The sequence below is a fragment of the Pristis pectinata genome, chromosome 39 (assembly GCF_009764475.1).
Source record: "Pristis pectinata isolate sPriPec2 chromosome 39, sPriPec2.1.pri, whole genome shotgun sequence".
NCBI lineage: Eukaryota > Metazoa > Chordata > Chondrichthyes > Rhinopristiformes > Pristidae > Pristis > Pristis pectinata.
Genome location: NC_067442.1, coordinates 2,714,197 through 2,729,168, shown reverse-complemented (window position 1 = coordinate 2,729,168; position 14,972 = coordinate 2,714,197). Strand labels below are relative to the sequence as shown.

General features: G+C 48.3%; 1 protein-coding gene across 6 annotated transcripts in view; it reads left to right on the top strand.

Moving 5' to 3' along the window:
* The window catches only part of LOC127587261 (uncharacterized), a 47,048-nt gene that overhangs the window by 17,348 nt on the left and 14,728 nt on the right, over positions 1-14,972 (top strand). For 4 of the 6 annotated variants that reach the window (XM_052045555.1, XM_052045548.1, XM_052045550.1 and 1 more), the window contains 2 exons: positions 3,181-3,328; positions 7,228-7,434. In XM_052045555.1, the coding sequence (XP_051901515.1) occupies positions 7,371-7,434 (64 nt within the window). In that variant the 5' untranslated portion in view covers positions 3,181-3,328; positions 7,228-7,370. Of the gene's footprint in view, positions 1-3,180; positions 3,329-7,107; positions 7,126-7,227; positions 7,435-14,972 lie in introns of those variants that run through there. The other 2 variants (XM_052045551.1, XM_052045553.1) reach the window with 2 other exon arrangements.

Genomic DNA, 14,972 nt, shown 5'->3' with positions numbered 1-14,972 from the left:
GCTCAAAGTGTTGTCCCTTCACGTGCCTTGTGATCCAGGTCACAGGGTCACATCAGCCCTTTGTGAAAGGGCAGACGTTGCATCTCTCGCAAGTGCAAGAGGGAAAATGAAGAGGGGAATGGTTAATGGAGATAGAACAGACGAGGAAGTTTCAGGGAACAGTCCGTTCGAAATGACAGGAGTGGAAGGGAAGTAAAAGTGTGTCTATTGGTGGAATCTCGTTGTAGATGACAGAAATTATTGAAATGGGTGCTGGGGAGGTGGAAGGTGAGGACAAAGATCCTTCTCTTGGAGACACACGAGACTACAGATGATAGAATCTGGAGTAAAAAAATAACAAACTGCTGGAGGAACTCAGTGGGTCAGGCGACCCTCAACATCAGCCGTCCATTTCCCACCGCAGATGCTGCCTGACCCGCTGAGTTCCTTCTCTTTGCTGGTTGATGGAAGCTCTGGTTAAAGGTAAAAGGAAGGCACTGGTGTTGAAAGTTTTGTCATTGGAGAAGATACCACGGAGAATCTGGGAGAATGGAGATTTGCAAGGATGTTGCCAACACTGGGGTTGTTTCGTTAGAACAGAGACAGCTGAGGGAGGTAATCTCGCGATACTGCTTCAGTCTGTTAAATAACCTTACAAGCGTCATTTGTTCTTTCAGTGTCCATGTGCAATAGAGAGATCAGAACTGTGTACAGTGTTCTAACTGGTCTGACCAATGGCTGGAAATCAGAGTCATGCACAGTTCACCAGTGTGGTCTAACCAAGTGATGTAGTCAGCAGAACCATGCACGGTATTCCCAGTGTAATCTAACCAAAGCATACAGAGACCAGAATTGTGCACATTTGTGGTTGCACCAAGATATGGAGACCCCCACAACAGTTCCCACCCCCCCCCCCCAAAGGGGCTGCAGAATCTAGAGCAACAAACAGTCTGCTGGAGGAACTCAGGGGGGTTGAGCAGCATCTGTGTGGGGTGGGGGGGGGGGGAAAGAGGACTTGTCCTGATGCAGGGTTTTGACCAGTGATGTCAACAATTCCTTTCCTCCCCACAGCTGCTGCTTGACTCAGAGTTCCTCCAGCAGACCATTCATTGTATTTTACCCCAAACGTGGTCCAACCGAGATTGCTGTCCAGGTTTGGGTTGTGCTCAGTCCGACTGGAAGGGGTTTAAGAGGGAAACAGCACTGAAACTCGTGTAATGAGCCCAAGGAGCAGTGGGAAGAGGGCAGGGGAGCTCTCTGGAACTGTGCTGGTCCTGGGGGATGCAATGAACAGGCAGCACACACCCTGGTTCCTGTGTTGCCCTGAGCTCTGTAAAGCATTGCATTGATGACCAGCATTGGACCACCCTGTGGGGTTTATGCATCACACAGGCCTTCCTGCACCTTCCTTTTCCTTATACTGTCAGCAGATCCTTCACACCCCTCCTTACATTTAATCAGATTCTCTGAAAGTACATCCACAGCTGTGGCCTCAGCCTGTCAGAATGAGATCCTGTCCTCACCACTCTGTCACAGCATCAAACGAAGAGCAAGATCACAGAGAACCCAAATGCAGAACACCAGTACGAGACTGGAGTCAGGATGCTCCCTCAGAACCAAACACAGGCAGCAACCAGGAGGAATCTTGCCTCAGGGCTCTGAGGTAACAGTCCCAACACAGAAACAGGATATCCTAGGAGAAAACAGCAAAACCATGACTGGTCTAGAGTTGCCAGCTCTAAGCAGCCAGGAAACACAGGATACCCTAAGATTAACCAATACTCTGGCAACTAGTGTGAGGGAAACCAGGGTTCTTATGCTTGTCTCCTGATGGGGCTCAGGTGTGTGTCATTGTCTGATTAGTAGTGCATGGAAACCATGTGCTGCACAACGAGGCACCATCAATGGAGCCGAATCGAGGGCCAGAACTCGGAACCAGGACAGTCTCTGGTCAAAAGGGTTTTGCCTGAAACCTGTAAATGGATCCATGATGTCTATCTGAAGTCAATGGCTCCTATTTACCATTGGAATTGGTTTAATATCATCACTTGTACCAAGGTACAGTGAAAAACTTGTCTTGCATACCGTTCATACAGATCAATTCATTACACAGTGTAGATACATTGAGTTAGTATAGAGTGCTTTGAGGTAGTACAGGTAAAAACAATAACAGAATACAGAGTAAAGTGTCACAGCCACAGGGAAGTGTATTGCAGGTAGGCAATGAGGTGCAAGGTCACAACAAGGTAGATCGTGAGGTCATAGTCCATCTCATCGTATAAGGGAACCATTCGATAGTCTTATCACCGTGGGATAGAAGCTGTCCTTGAGGCTGGTGGTACGTGCCCTCAGCTCCTGTATCGTCTGCCTGATGGGAGAGGAGAGAAGAGAGAATGATCTGGGGGTGGGGTGGGGTCTTTGATTATGTGGCTGCTTCGCCAAGGCAGCGAGGGGTAAAGACAAGAGTCCATGGAGGGGAGGCTGGTTTCCGTGATGTGCTGTGCACTATCATTGCACACTATTGTGCACTATCTTTCCGTTTACCCTTTTGAAATGTCCCATAACTTTAAAGACATTTAACAGGTCACTTCTCAGACTTCTCTTCTATGGAGAGCATTTACTGATTGTTCCCGACTCTGCTGATTGTTACAAGTTTCCCTTCAGTCCCGAAGATGATCACTGCTAGTGTGATACAGTGTGATCTCTCAGCGGGTCAAGAGTCCGTTCATCTCCTTCTCAAGGACTGCGCTGTCAATACTCGGCACACCAGCCTGGTGCACCACATCCCAGAGTCTTCCCATTCTCTCCATGAGGAATGGCTTTCTGCCTGGGGATTCCCAAGTACCTGGGATGTCCTGAAGAGTCCAGAACCTGCATTGTGAGCAAAGAGGCTCTCTGGACATGTGAGGTGGTCACCCCTCATTCCCTCTTGGGAATGTCAACCATCCAGGACATGGAGAGTTAATATCCTTAGCCCTGCTTCCAAAAGTGATGATTGGGAATACCATCGAGGTATTGAGTGCACAAACCTGTGGCAGCTCAGCAGCACGTCAGCCACTTTTGACCCAAAATAAAGAACTGATGGTGTAAGGTTTAGACCTGCAGAGAGGCAGATCAATTTAGTGATTTGAGTGAAGTCATTGCTGGGAACTAACGACTAATTGGAAAAGTTAATATAAAGTCGTCCTTGATTTTTTTTAGGGGAAGTAATGCAAAGTGGTGGAGGCAGTGAAAGAGTAACTGTGTTCAGTTCTGGGCACCACCATCAGGAAGGACCAAGTGCTCTCAGACGGAGTGCAGAGCAGATTAACATGCTACCATGCCTGAAGAGAGAAGTTTACGAGGGCAGGTGAGTGGATGGGAAGTTGGCTGCACTACCGTGGGTGCTCTCTACATTTGGTTCTTGAACGCGACCTGGAATCTGTGCACAAAAACCCCCCTGCACTGTCTAATCTTTCAGAGTGCTAACTCTACTCTTCAGGCACCATGGCTGGGGTGAGAAGTATCAGTGGTTCCCACATCCAACAGACGAGATATCCACCCCCTCTGTCACTGGCACACTGTGGTTATAGTGTGTACAATATCCAGGAGAAACAATGAACTCACGGACTGAGGGGACTCCTGCATACAGCGGCAGATAGTTGGCTTCGTATTCATTCATGCACCTTGGGACCCCTTTTAGTGAAGTGAGTGAGTCTTCTAAATAACTGTGCTGGCAAAACTCATCAATTGAGTTACATTCTGCATTCCTTACCTCCATGCATTGGTATTGGTATTGGTTTATTATTGTCACTTGTACCAAGGTCCAGTGAAAAACTTGTCTTACATACCGATGGTACAGGTCAATTCATTACACAGTGCAGTTACATTGGGTTAGTACAGAGCGCATTGAGGTAGTACTGGCAAAATGTGCCAGTGTGTGTTCCATTTTCTACCTTTACCCCTTATAACTTACAGGGCAGAACCTTTCATCACTCAAGAGTCAAAGTAATCTGCAAAGACCAAACAGCAGTTTGAATCTCTCAAGAGCTGCTGGGCAGGAGGAGAGGTCTCACTAGCTATTATTTCTTTTTGACTCTGAGAGTAGGAAACTGACAGAGTACCTGGGATCCGATGATGGTACTTCCTCCTCTCACTTCCCCAAGCTACGTCAGCAGTGTGCCCGCTTCTCGTTACTACCACCGGGGAGGAGGTACAGGAGCCTGAAGCCCCGCACTCAACGATTCAGGAACAGCTTCTTCCCCTCCGCCATCAGATTTCTGAATGGTCCGTGAACACTACCTCGTAATTCCTTTTTTTTTTGCACTATTTATTTATTGTATTTGTCTTTGCACTGTACTGCATCACAAAACAACAAATTTCACATCATATAAGACACCAACAATGTGCTTACAGCTGACAGTCTGTGCACAGGATCATTCTCAGGGAGCTGTGATGGGGACTGACGTCAGCAGAGACCCAGTGATCTAACCCACACCAAGGTCCCTTCACCGTCACCTCCTGCTGCTCAGCGATCCACAAATGGCTCTAACCCCCTTCGCTTCCTTTTTGCCCTTCTACACTAGCTCCTGGTCTCAGAACAGATCAAACCCATCCAATCTCCACACTCATCTCTGAAACTTCTCTGAGCCTCTGCACCCCTCCGTACTTCTGAAAGCTCATCACCCCTATATGCCTGCAGCCTGCAGGCCTTACATCCTTCCATACCTCTGCAACCTCCTCCAATCTCAACAACCCTCTGATATCTCGATGCTCCTCCAATTCCGCCTCGTGTATCCCCTGATTTCCGTCGGTCCAACGTTGCCAGACAACCCTTCACTGCCTGGGTCCTGAGCACTGGATTTTTCCCTCTGCTTCCATCTCATCAATTAAGATGTTTCTCATGGTGTAACCTGCTGCCACACTTGGTCTTCTACCTGATCATAGAGTCATACCGTGAGACCTTGACACTACACCATGGCAGAGCTTAGAATAGACAGGCCATTCAACCACACACTTCCTGCTCATTCTTTCATGAAGAGAAACCACAATAAGGGTCGATAAAACATAAAGTAAAACAAGAACTGTATAAAATGTCAGAAGGGCCTCGAACCCGATGTGTGCTTACACTTCAGAAGCTCAGGGAATCAGAAGCAATGCAGCACAGAGGGAGGCCATTCAGCCTCTGCCAGCTCTTTGACTCAGTCCACACCTTCACTTCTACCCTTCACCCAGCAGACTTATCCCAAACATGCATCCACTCTCGTCTGGAACTTAATTTTGAATCCTGATGAATGATTACATGGACAATGAGGATCCAAGTGAGTTTACAAACAGTGAGATGCCAAATTGTCCAAAGTGAATCAGTTCACTTAGACAGCTAAAGGGGGCGGTGTACATGCACCTGTCTACATCAATGGTGCTGAGGTCGACAGGGTTGAGAGCTTCAAGTTCCTGGGTGTGAACGTCACCAACAGCTTGTCCTGGTCAAATCACGTAGATGCTACTGTCAAGGAAGCTCACCAGCGCCTCTACTTCCTCAGGAGGCTAACGAAATTCAGTTTGTCCCTTTGACTCTCACCAACTTTTATTGATGCACCATAGAAAGCATCCTATCTGGATGTATCATGGCTTGGTACGGCAACTGCTCTGCCCGGGACCGCAAGAAACTGCAGAGAGTTGTGGGGACAGCCCAGCACATCACAGACACCAGCCTCCCCTCCTTGGACTCTGTCTTTACCCCTCGCTGCCTTGGTGAAGCAGCCGGCATAATCAAAGACCCCACCCACCCAGGACATTCTCTCTTCTCTCCTCTTCCATCAGGTAGAAGATACAGGAGCCTGAGGGCACGTACCACCAGACTTAAGGACAGCTTCTACCCCACTGTGATAAGACTATTGAATGGTTCCCTTATAGAATGAGATGGACTCTGACCTCATGATCTACCTTGTTGTGACCTTGCACCTTATTGCACTGCACTTTCTCTGTAGCTGTGACACTTTACTCTGCACTGTTATTGTTTTTACCTGTACTACATCAATGCACTCTGTACTAACCCAATGTAACTGCACTGTGTAATGAATTGACTTGTACGATCGGTACGCAAGACAGGTTTTTCACTGTACCTTGGTACAAGTGACAATAATAAACCAATACCAATACCAATACATGGAGGTAAGGAATGCAGAATGTAACTCAATTGATGAGTTTTGCCAGCACAGTTATTTAGAAGACTCACTCACTTCACTAAAAGGGGTCCCAAGGTGCATGAATGAATACGAAGCCAACTATCTGCCGCTGTATGCAAGAGTTCCCTCAGTCCGTGAGTTCATTGTTTCTCCTGGATATTGTACACACTATAACCACAGTGTGCCAGTGACAGAGGGGGTGGATATCTCGTCTGTTGGATGTGGTAACTATTGATACTTCTCACCCCAGCCACGGCACCTGAAGAGTAGAGTTAGCACTCTAATAGATTAGACAACAATTTACAACAATGCAGCACACATGCAGAACTGTCTGTCCCACAGTGTGTAGCTCCCTCATCTCTGCCCCTTCCAGCGCAATGCTGTGTTGCCCCACCCATAGAGTAGTGCTCCTCTCAGTATTGACCCTGCAACAATGTAGAGGTAAAAATTTGTTGCCGCCTCATGACTTACAGATCTGGGAGGGTTAACTCATAGTCCTGCTGTATATTGAGCACAGACACTTGCTACAACAGAGTCAGGGTGTTGGGAGTGTCAGATGGAGCAGCCAGGTTAACCCGCAGAAGCTTCTCGAGCAGTGAGACAAGTGACAGACCAGGTCCTAGCGTGAGCTCTGTCTCGCATGTCCATCATCAGCACCTTCAATAAGAACATAACATAAGAAACAAGAGCAGGTTGAGGCCATCTGTCACATCGAGCCTGCTCCGCCATTCAATAAGATCATGGCTGATCTGGCCGTGGACTCAGCTCCACCTACCTGCCTTTGCCCCATCAGCCTCCGTTCCCCTACCGTGCAAAAATCCGTCTAACTGTATCTGAAATATAGTTAATGAGGTAGCGTCCACTGCTTCCCTGGGCAGAGAATTCTCCAGGAAAAGCAGTTCCTTCCCATCTCCGTCCTAAACCTACTTCCTTGAATATTGAGGCAGTATCCCATTATCAGCTGAGCTGCAAACTTGTGGTAACGGACTGTGGTTTACTTCTGGGCTCTAACTATAAGATGCTAACTATAAGTGTTACAGATAACAGCTGAAAATATTTAAAATTATTTATTAATTTCCAGGTCTGGATGGTGCAGGCAATGCTGACGCCTTCTGTCCATCCCATTCCCACTGGAGAACCTTGGGCCGCTGATGTCAGGAAGAATTCGACAGGAAGAGCTGACTGATTCTCCCAATCTGTAACCTTTGGACGAAAAACACGACGATGCTGGAGGAACTCAGCAGGCCCGGCAGCATCCGTGGAGAAAAGCAGGCGGTCGACGTCTCGGGTCAGGACCCCTCTTCAGGACTGAAGATAGGAAAAGGGGAAGCCCGATATATAGGACGGAGAAGCAGAGCAGAGATAGGTGGACAACAGAGGGGAGGCGGGATGGGCACAGGGTGGTGATAGGGAGGTGCAGGTAAGAGATAGTGATGGGCAGGTGCGGGGGAGGAGGGGAGAGCGGATCCACCGGGGGACGGGCCAAAGGCAAAAAAGGGGGTAGAAAAAAAAGAGAGAGGCTAGGAGTGGGAAGAAAAGAAGAGGCGTGGTTGGGGGTGTGCGTGGGGGAGCTGTGGGGATTACTTAAAGTGGGAGAATTCAATGTTCATGCCGTTAGGCTGCAAGGTTCCAAGACGGAAAATGATAAGACAAGATAAGATAAGATATCTTTTTAGTCACATGTACATCGAAACACACAGTGAAATGCATCTTTTGCGTGGAGTGTCCCGTGGGCAACCCGCAAGTGTCCCCACACTTCCAGGCGCCAACACAGCACGCCCACAACTTCCTAACCCGTACGTCTTTGGAATGTGGGAGGAAACCGGAGCACCCGGAGGAAACCCACGCAGACACGGGGGAGAACGTACAAACTCCTTACAGACAGCGGTGGGAATTGATCCCGGGTCGCTGGCGCTGTAATAGCGTTACGCTAACCGCTACACTACCGTGCCTGCCTAAATGAGGTGCTGTTCCTCCAGTTTGCGCTTGGAATTCTCCTGTAACCCTTGGACCACTTACAAAGTATCTGTGCTCTGATCAGAAGGAAGTGGTCTGTGATTAAACAAAAAAAATCTACAGCTTTACAACAAATTGACTACTGCTGTTCCAAATAAGGGAAAAGGAACCTCAAGTCAGAAGCCACGCCGTCTGTTCTCCACATCGCACCAAGATTCACGCCCACAAACACAGACCAGTGGTTTCTCCTCCGTACACTCAGCCCCCTCCCAGATCGCATCCTGACCAGCAACAATCAGAAAGCTGGTCGTCTGCGATCCTCTTCAACTCACCAGTTCCTGAGTAACAACTGCACTCTGAAGGGGAGCAAACTTGCCGCTTGTTTGACAGTTTTCAAGTTACAACCCTCCCAGGATCCTCCTGTAAGTATAACATTATCCGCCAGTGTCTTGATCGCAGTATATGCACACGTGGGCGAGATTGTGTGCATCCGTATCTCTGAGTTACTTAGTGTCTAGGAGGCAGATGCTGGGATCTGGAGCAGCTCAAAAAACACCAGAGGAGCTCAGCGAGACGGGCAGCATGAGTGGACGGAAGTGGACAGTCGGCGTTTTGGGTCTGTCCAGATGAAGAGTCTCGACCCGAAATCTTGACTATCCATTTCCCTCCAGAGATGCTGCCTGTGTATGTGGGGGCGTGGATCAGCATTTGCACGAATTGGAAGGAGTGAAAGAGAGAATCAATCAGGATGAGAGTGAGAGCTGGCGAGGGAGGTGGGTTTCCCTCAACGACCCCTCTTTCCTCCATATTTAGTTTCCCTTGGTAGGACAACCGTCTCGTCTCAGGAATTAGCCTGGTGAATCTCATTTTACAATACCTTATTTTAGTTAAGGGAACCAAAACTGTGCAGAGTATTCCATGAGACGCCTCACCAACACCCTATACAACTTCAACAAAACCTCCCTATTTTTAAACTCCAATGCCTTTGCAATGAAGACCAAAATGCCGTTTGTCTTCTTAACGACTTGTTGACTGAAAATTTAAAATATTTTCAGCTGCCTGCTAGTTTTTTGTGACTCATGCACTTGAACACCTAAGCAAGCAACAACGAGTTGAATTTAGGAGCCGAGAGGTATTGTTGCAGCTATATAGGGCCCTGGTCAGACCCCACTTGGAGCACTGTGCTCAGTTCTGGTCACCTCACTACAGGAAGGGTGTGGAAGCCATAGAAAGCGTGCAGAAGAGATTTCCAAGAATGCTGCCTGGATTGGGGAGCATGCCTTATGAAAGCAGGTTGAGGAAACTCAGCCTTTTCTCCTTGGAGTGACGGAGGATGAGGGGGGACCTGATAGAGGTGTATACGATGATGAGAGCCATTGACTGGGTAGATATTCAGAGGCTTTTCCCCAGGGCTGAAATGGCTGTCACAAGAGGACACAGGTTTAAGGTGCTGGGGAGTAGGTACAGAGGAGATGTCAGGGGTAAGTTTTTTACTCAGAGAGTGGTGAGTGTGTGGAATGGGCTGCCGGCAACGGCGGTGGAGGCAGATACGATAGGGTCCCTTAAGAGGCTTTTGGATAGGTACATGGAGCTGAGAAAAATAAGAGGGCTATGGGTAAACCTAGTAATTTCTAAGGTAGGGACATGTTCGGCACAGCTTTGTGGGCCAAAGGGCCTGAATTGTGCTGTAGGTTTTCTATGTTTCTATGAGTATTGGTGGGAGCGGCAGCTCTTGGTTCTGACAGTCTGAGGCCTGGAAGATCAACTTCGCCCAGATCAAAAGTCGTCTCCCTGCTGACTTCCCCGCCGCTGTTCCCAACAGCCAGGGCCCGGTATCAGTTCCCCAGAAACCGTCAGGTACTTTGGGGTCGATAGAGGTTGTGCAAGTCTTCCATTTTCTTCCCTCCCGTTGAGGTCTCACTGCTCACAGCAGAGAACTTCCCATTGCCAGCAAACCAAATTAATCCATGCAGACAGGGGGCGGGGGGGGGGGGGGGGGGGGGAGGTGGATGTGAACCGCTCTCACTTCCCTGCGTTTCTCCGTGGGTGCTGGGTCCTTCTGCCTGTGCTGCCGGCTCCCCCCCGTGTGCGGCTCCATCAGACACCCCATGGAATCAACAAGGAAGCACGACCTTCCCTAGACTTCCCAGAACTCCGGTCGCAGGGAGAATGAGAAGTTGACCCCCCTGTTGCACAATTCAATTGTTTTTAAGAATGTGTGGCTTTTCATTTTCAACCCCGTTTATTTTTTAACCAAGTAAATCTAATTGTATTACGTTTTCACGAATTCCACTGCCCCTGGACACAGGGGAGGTGCCTGAGGACTGGAAAATGATCAAAGCACCTCCCCTGTTCAAAAGGAACTGAGGGATTTGTCAGTCGGTTTAACCCCAGTTCTGGCAAAGCTTTTACAAAGAACAGAGGGAGAGGCTGGGTTAACCCGGGAACACCAGCACAGATTTGTTAGAGGCAAACTGTGCTTGACTAACCTGACTTAATTTTTGGTGAGAAGTTTGGCAAAGGAAACGTAGTAGATGTCAGCTTCCTAGATATTCAGAAGGCGATTGATGAAGTTCCGCACAAATGGTGCGTTGGAAAAGTGAGGTGCTGGAAGGGTCAGGGATGTGATCACCAGCAAATTGGCTGAAAGCAGAGACAGATGGTAAACAGTAGTTTCTCAGTCTGGAGGGTGGCAGATGAACGTAATGTTATCAGTTCACAGTTTCTAAGGGTTTTTGAATGTCAGAAACAACTTACCTTCGACAGATCTATTACTTTAATTTTCCATCCCACTCTGACCTATGATTGTGTGACTAACTTGTCACAGAGTACTGTTTTCAGTTCTGGTCACCTCATTATAGGAAGGATGTGGAGGTGTTGGAAAGGGCGCAGAGGAGATTTACCAGGATGCTGCCTGGTTTAGAGAGGATGCATTATGAGGAGAGACTAAGGGAGCTGGGGCTTTACTCTTTGGGGAGAAGGAGGATGAGAGGAGACATGATAGAGGTGTACAAAATATTAAGAGGAATAGATAGAGTGGACAGCCAGCGCCTCTTTCCCAGGGCACCAATGCTCAATACAAGAGGGCATGGCTTTAAAGTAATGGGTGGGAAGTTCAAGGGAGATATCAGAGGAAGGTTTTTTACCCAGAGAGTGGTTGGGGCATGGAATGTGCTGCCTGGGGTGGTGGTGGAGGCAGGTACATTGGTCAAGTTCAAGAGATTGTTAGATAGGCATATGCAGGAATTTAAAATGGATATGTGGGAGGAAGGGGTCAGATAGCCTTAGGCAAGGTTTAAAGGTCGGTACAACATTGTGGGCCGAAGGGCCTGTATTGTGCTGCACTGTTCTATGTTACTAACAAGGACCAACATAAGCTTGAGGAATAGCACTATGTTGGCGCCGGGAGCGTGGCGACACTTGCGGGCTGCCCCCAGAACACTCGACGCAAAAGATGCATCTCACTGTGTGTTTCAACGTACATGTGACTAATAAAGAAATCTTATCTTGTCTTCAGCTTCCATCTGGACCCATCGTAGCCTTCCAGATTCTGTATCAAAGTCTACTTCAGGCAGTTTGCTTTTTCTGGATGTGTGGGAGCTGGTCAGTTCTGCTGTGGGTCACTCATCTGTAATATTGGCTGGGTTTTTCTCTCATTGGTAAATTAGTTTATGATTGTCACATGTAATGAGCTGTAGCGAAAAGCTTTGTTTTGCCCGCCATCCATACAGATCATTCATTAGAACAGTGCACTGAGGTAGTACAAGGGAAAACGATAACAGAATGCAGAATAAGGTGTCACAGCCACAGAGGAAGTGTAGTGTAGGCAGACAATAAGGTGTAAGGTCACAGCGAGGTAGACTGTGAAGTCAAGAGTCTGTCTTATTGTACTAGGGCACTGTTCAATAGTCTTATAACAGCAGGATAGAAGTTGTCCTTGAGCCTGGTGGGACGTGTTTTCAGGCTTTTGAATCTTCTGCCCGATGGGAGGGGAGAGAGGAGAAAATGTCCGGGGTGGGAGGCATCCTTGATTATGTTGGCTGCTTTACCGAGGCAGTGAGAAGTGTAGGCAGACTCCAAGGAGGGGAGGCTGGTGTCTGTGATGGGCAGAGCTGTGTCCACAACTCTCTGCAGTCTCTTGCGGTCCTGGGCAGAGCAGTTGCCGTACCGAGCCGTGATGCATCTGGATAGGATGCTTTCTGTGGTGCATCTGTAAAACTTGGTGAGGGTCAAAGGGGACATGCCAAATTTCTTTAGCCTCCTGAGGAGGTAGAGGTACTGGTGAGCTTTCTTGGCCGTGACGTCTATATGGTTGGACCAGGACAGGCTATTGGTGATATTTACTCCTAGGAACTTGAAGCTCTCAACCCTCTCGACCTCAGCACAGTTGACGTAAACAGCAGCATGTGCACCTCTCCCCCCACTTCCTGAAGTCAATGACCTGCTCTTTTGTTTTTCTGACATTGAGGGAAAGGTTGTTGACATGACACCATGCCACTAAGCTCTCTATCTCCTTCCTGTACTCCAGCATTGTTATTTGAGATCAAGCCCACTACGGTGCTGTCATCTGCAAACCTGTAGATGGAGTTAAGAGCAGAATCTGGCTATGCAGATGTAACTGTACAGGGAGTAGGTGGCTGGGACACAGCCTTGTTGGGCACCAGTGTTGAGAATAATGGTGCTGGAGGTGTTGCTGCCTATCCTTATTAATTGTGGTCTGGTTTAGAGAGGAGGTGTTGCAAAGGGAGGTGCTGGGTCTCAGTTCTAGGAGTTTAGAGATGAGTTTGCTTGGAATTAAAGCATTGAAGGCGGAGCTGCCAGTCAATAAACAATAGTCAAACGTAGGTGTCTTTACTGTCCAGATGCTTCAGAGCTGAGTGTAGGGCCAGGGAGATGGCGTCCACTGTTGACCTGTTTCAGCAGTAGGCAAATTGCAGTGGGTCAAGGTTGTCTGGGAGGCTGGAGCTGATGCGTCCCATGACCAGCCTTCTCTAAGCACTTCATGATGGTCGATGTCAGAGCCACCAGGCAGAAGTCATTAAAGCATGTTACCTTATTTTCCTTAGGTACTGGGACGGTAGGTGGTCTTCTTAAAGCAGGTGGGAACCTCAGATTAAAGTAGGGAGAAGTTAAAAATGTCTATAAGTACCCATGCCAGCTGATCTGCACAGAATCTGAGAACCTGGGCTCAAAAACTGTCTGGGCGAGATGGTTTCTGCGGGTTCACTCTCCAGAAGACTGTGCTGATATCTGCAATGGTGACTGTTGGTTCAAGTGTATTGTAGGCTGTTGGGGTGGGTGGTGACTTTCCATTCCCCTTCTGTTCAAAATGTGCATAGGTTGCGTTCAGCTCATGAGGAAGGATGCAATGTTTCGTTGTGTAGCCCATTATAGCATGTAAACCCTGCCACAGCTGATGGCTGGTCTGGGACTCGATTTTGGACTGGTATTGTCCCTTGGCACCCCTGATCGGTTTACGGAGGTCGTATTTCAATTTCTTGTATAGGTCAGGGTGACCTGATTTGAATGCCATGGTCCTGGACTTCGGTAGGGAGTGGACCTCCCAGTTCATCCATGGTTTCCACAAAGAGGTCTTTGGTGCACATTTCCTATTGAAATTCATTTTGCAGCTTTTTACGTTCCTTTAAGTTCTCACTGTCTGACCATTTCATATATCGACTGGATAACCTTGTCTGCAGCTTATCCCCATGGCAACCCTGGCCCCACCCTGCAGGGATTTTGCCTTTTGTTTTATCAATCCTTCCCCAATCCACTTTGCAATTTATGTAGAAGACAATGGGAAGGGAGGTCTGGTGAACAAAGGGTTACTCTCTACCTGTCTCTCTCTACCTCTGTCTCTCTGTCTCTCTGTCTCTCTACTGGTAAACAGCTTGAGCCACCTGCTCGTGGCAGGAGTTGCTGAGCTTGGCTGACAAGGTGTTGCTGAGCTTCAGGGTTGTTTTTGACTCACTGTGAAAGATGTGTTAACCTGTCTGGCTGTACACAGCAGCCCTCGGCTTGACCAGTGGTAGTGTGAGCTGGTCAAGCCTACCCAAATATGGGTGTGCCTGTGCAGTAGGTGGACACCCACCAGAGAACAATGTATTTACGTTCGTTAGCACCCTGTATTCCTTGAGTCGGGCCACGTGCAGGAAAGAGCAGCACTGACTGTTTGCTCCTCCATGTACCCCCACTCCCGCTAGCGTTAAATAATAAAGAACTTTTTGTACACTCCTTGGTTCTGCTGTTGTTTGCTTTATTACAGCGCGGGTCGACTTTCACACACCTACCTGTTTCCCAGTTCTGACAAGTTGTGTTAGACCTGAGACAATAATTCTGTTTCTCTTTCTACAGTCATGGCAGGGAGTTTCAAGCATTTTCCGTTTTTCAGATTTTCAGCATCTGCAACTTTTTGATTTTCATTTGAGTTGGGAGATGGTTCCACGAAAGTGCTGCGCTGTAGCCGTGCTGAGGGAGCCCTGCACCATGCAGAGGCACGAACGAGTAAATACCACACTTTCCAGAAGGGCAGTGCTGAGGGAGTGCAGCACTGCCGGTGGCACTGCCTGCAGCATTCCCAGATGAATCTGATTGGGGGCACACCATCAGAGAACAGAAGAGAGTTCTCCCTGGTGAACTAGGACCAACATCGTTGCCTCAAGCAACATCACTCACAAAACTGATGACCTGGCTCGTTGGCACACTGCTGTCCGCGGGGGCTTGCTGTGCGCAAGTTAGCTGCCACATTTTCACATCTTACAAAAGTGACCACACCTCACACTGGGTGCAGTGTTATGGGACATCTAGAAAGGAAACGAAAGACACACAGTCAGAACGAAAATCTGTGATTGTTTTAAAAAAGTTGAAAGG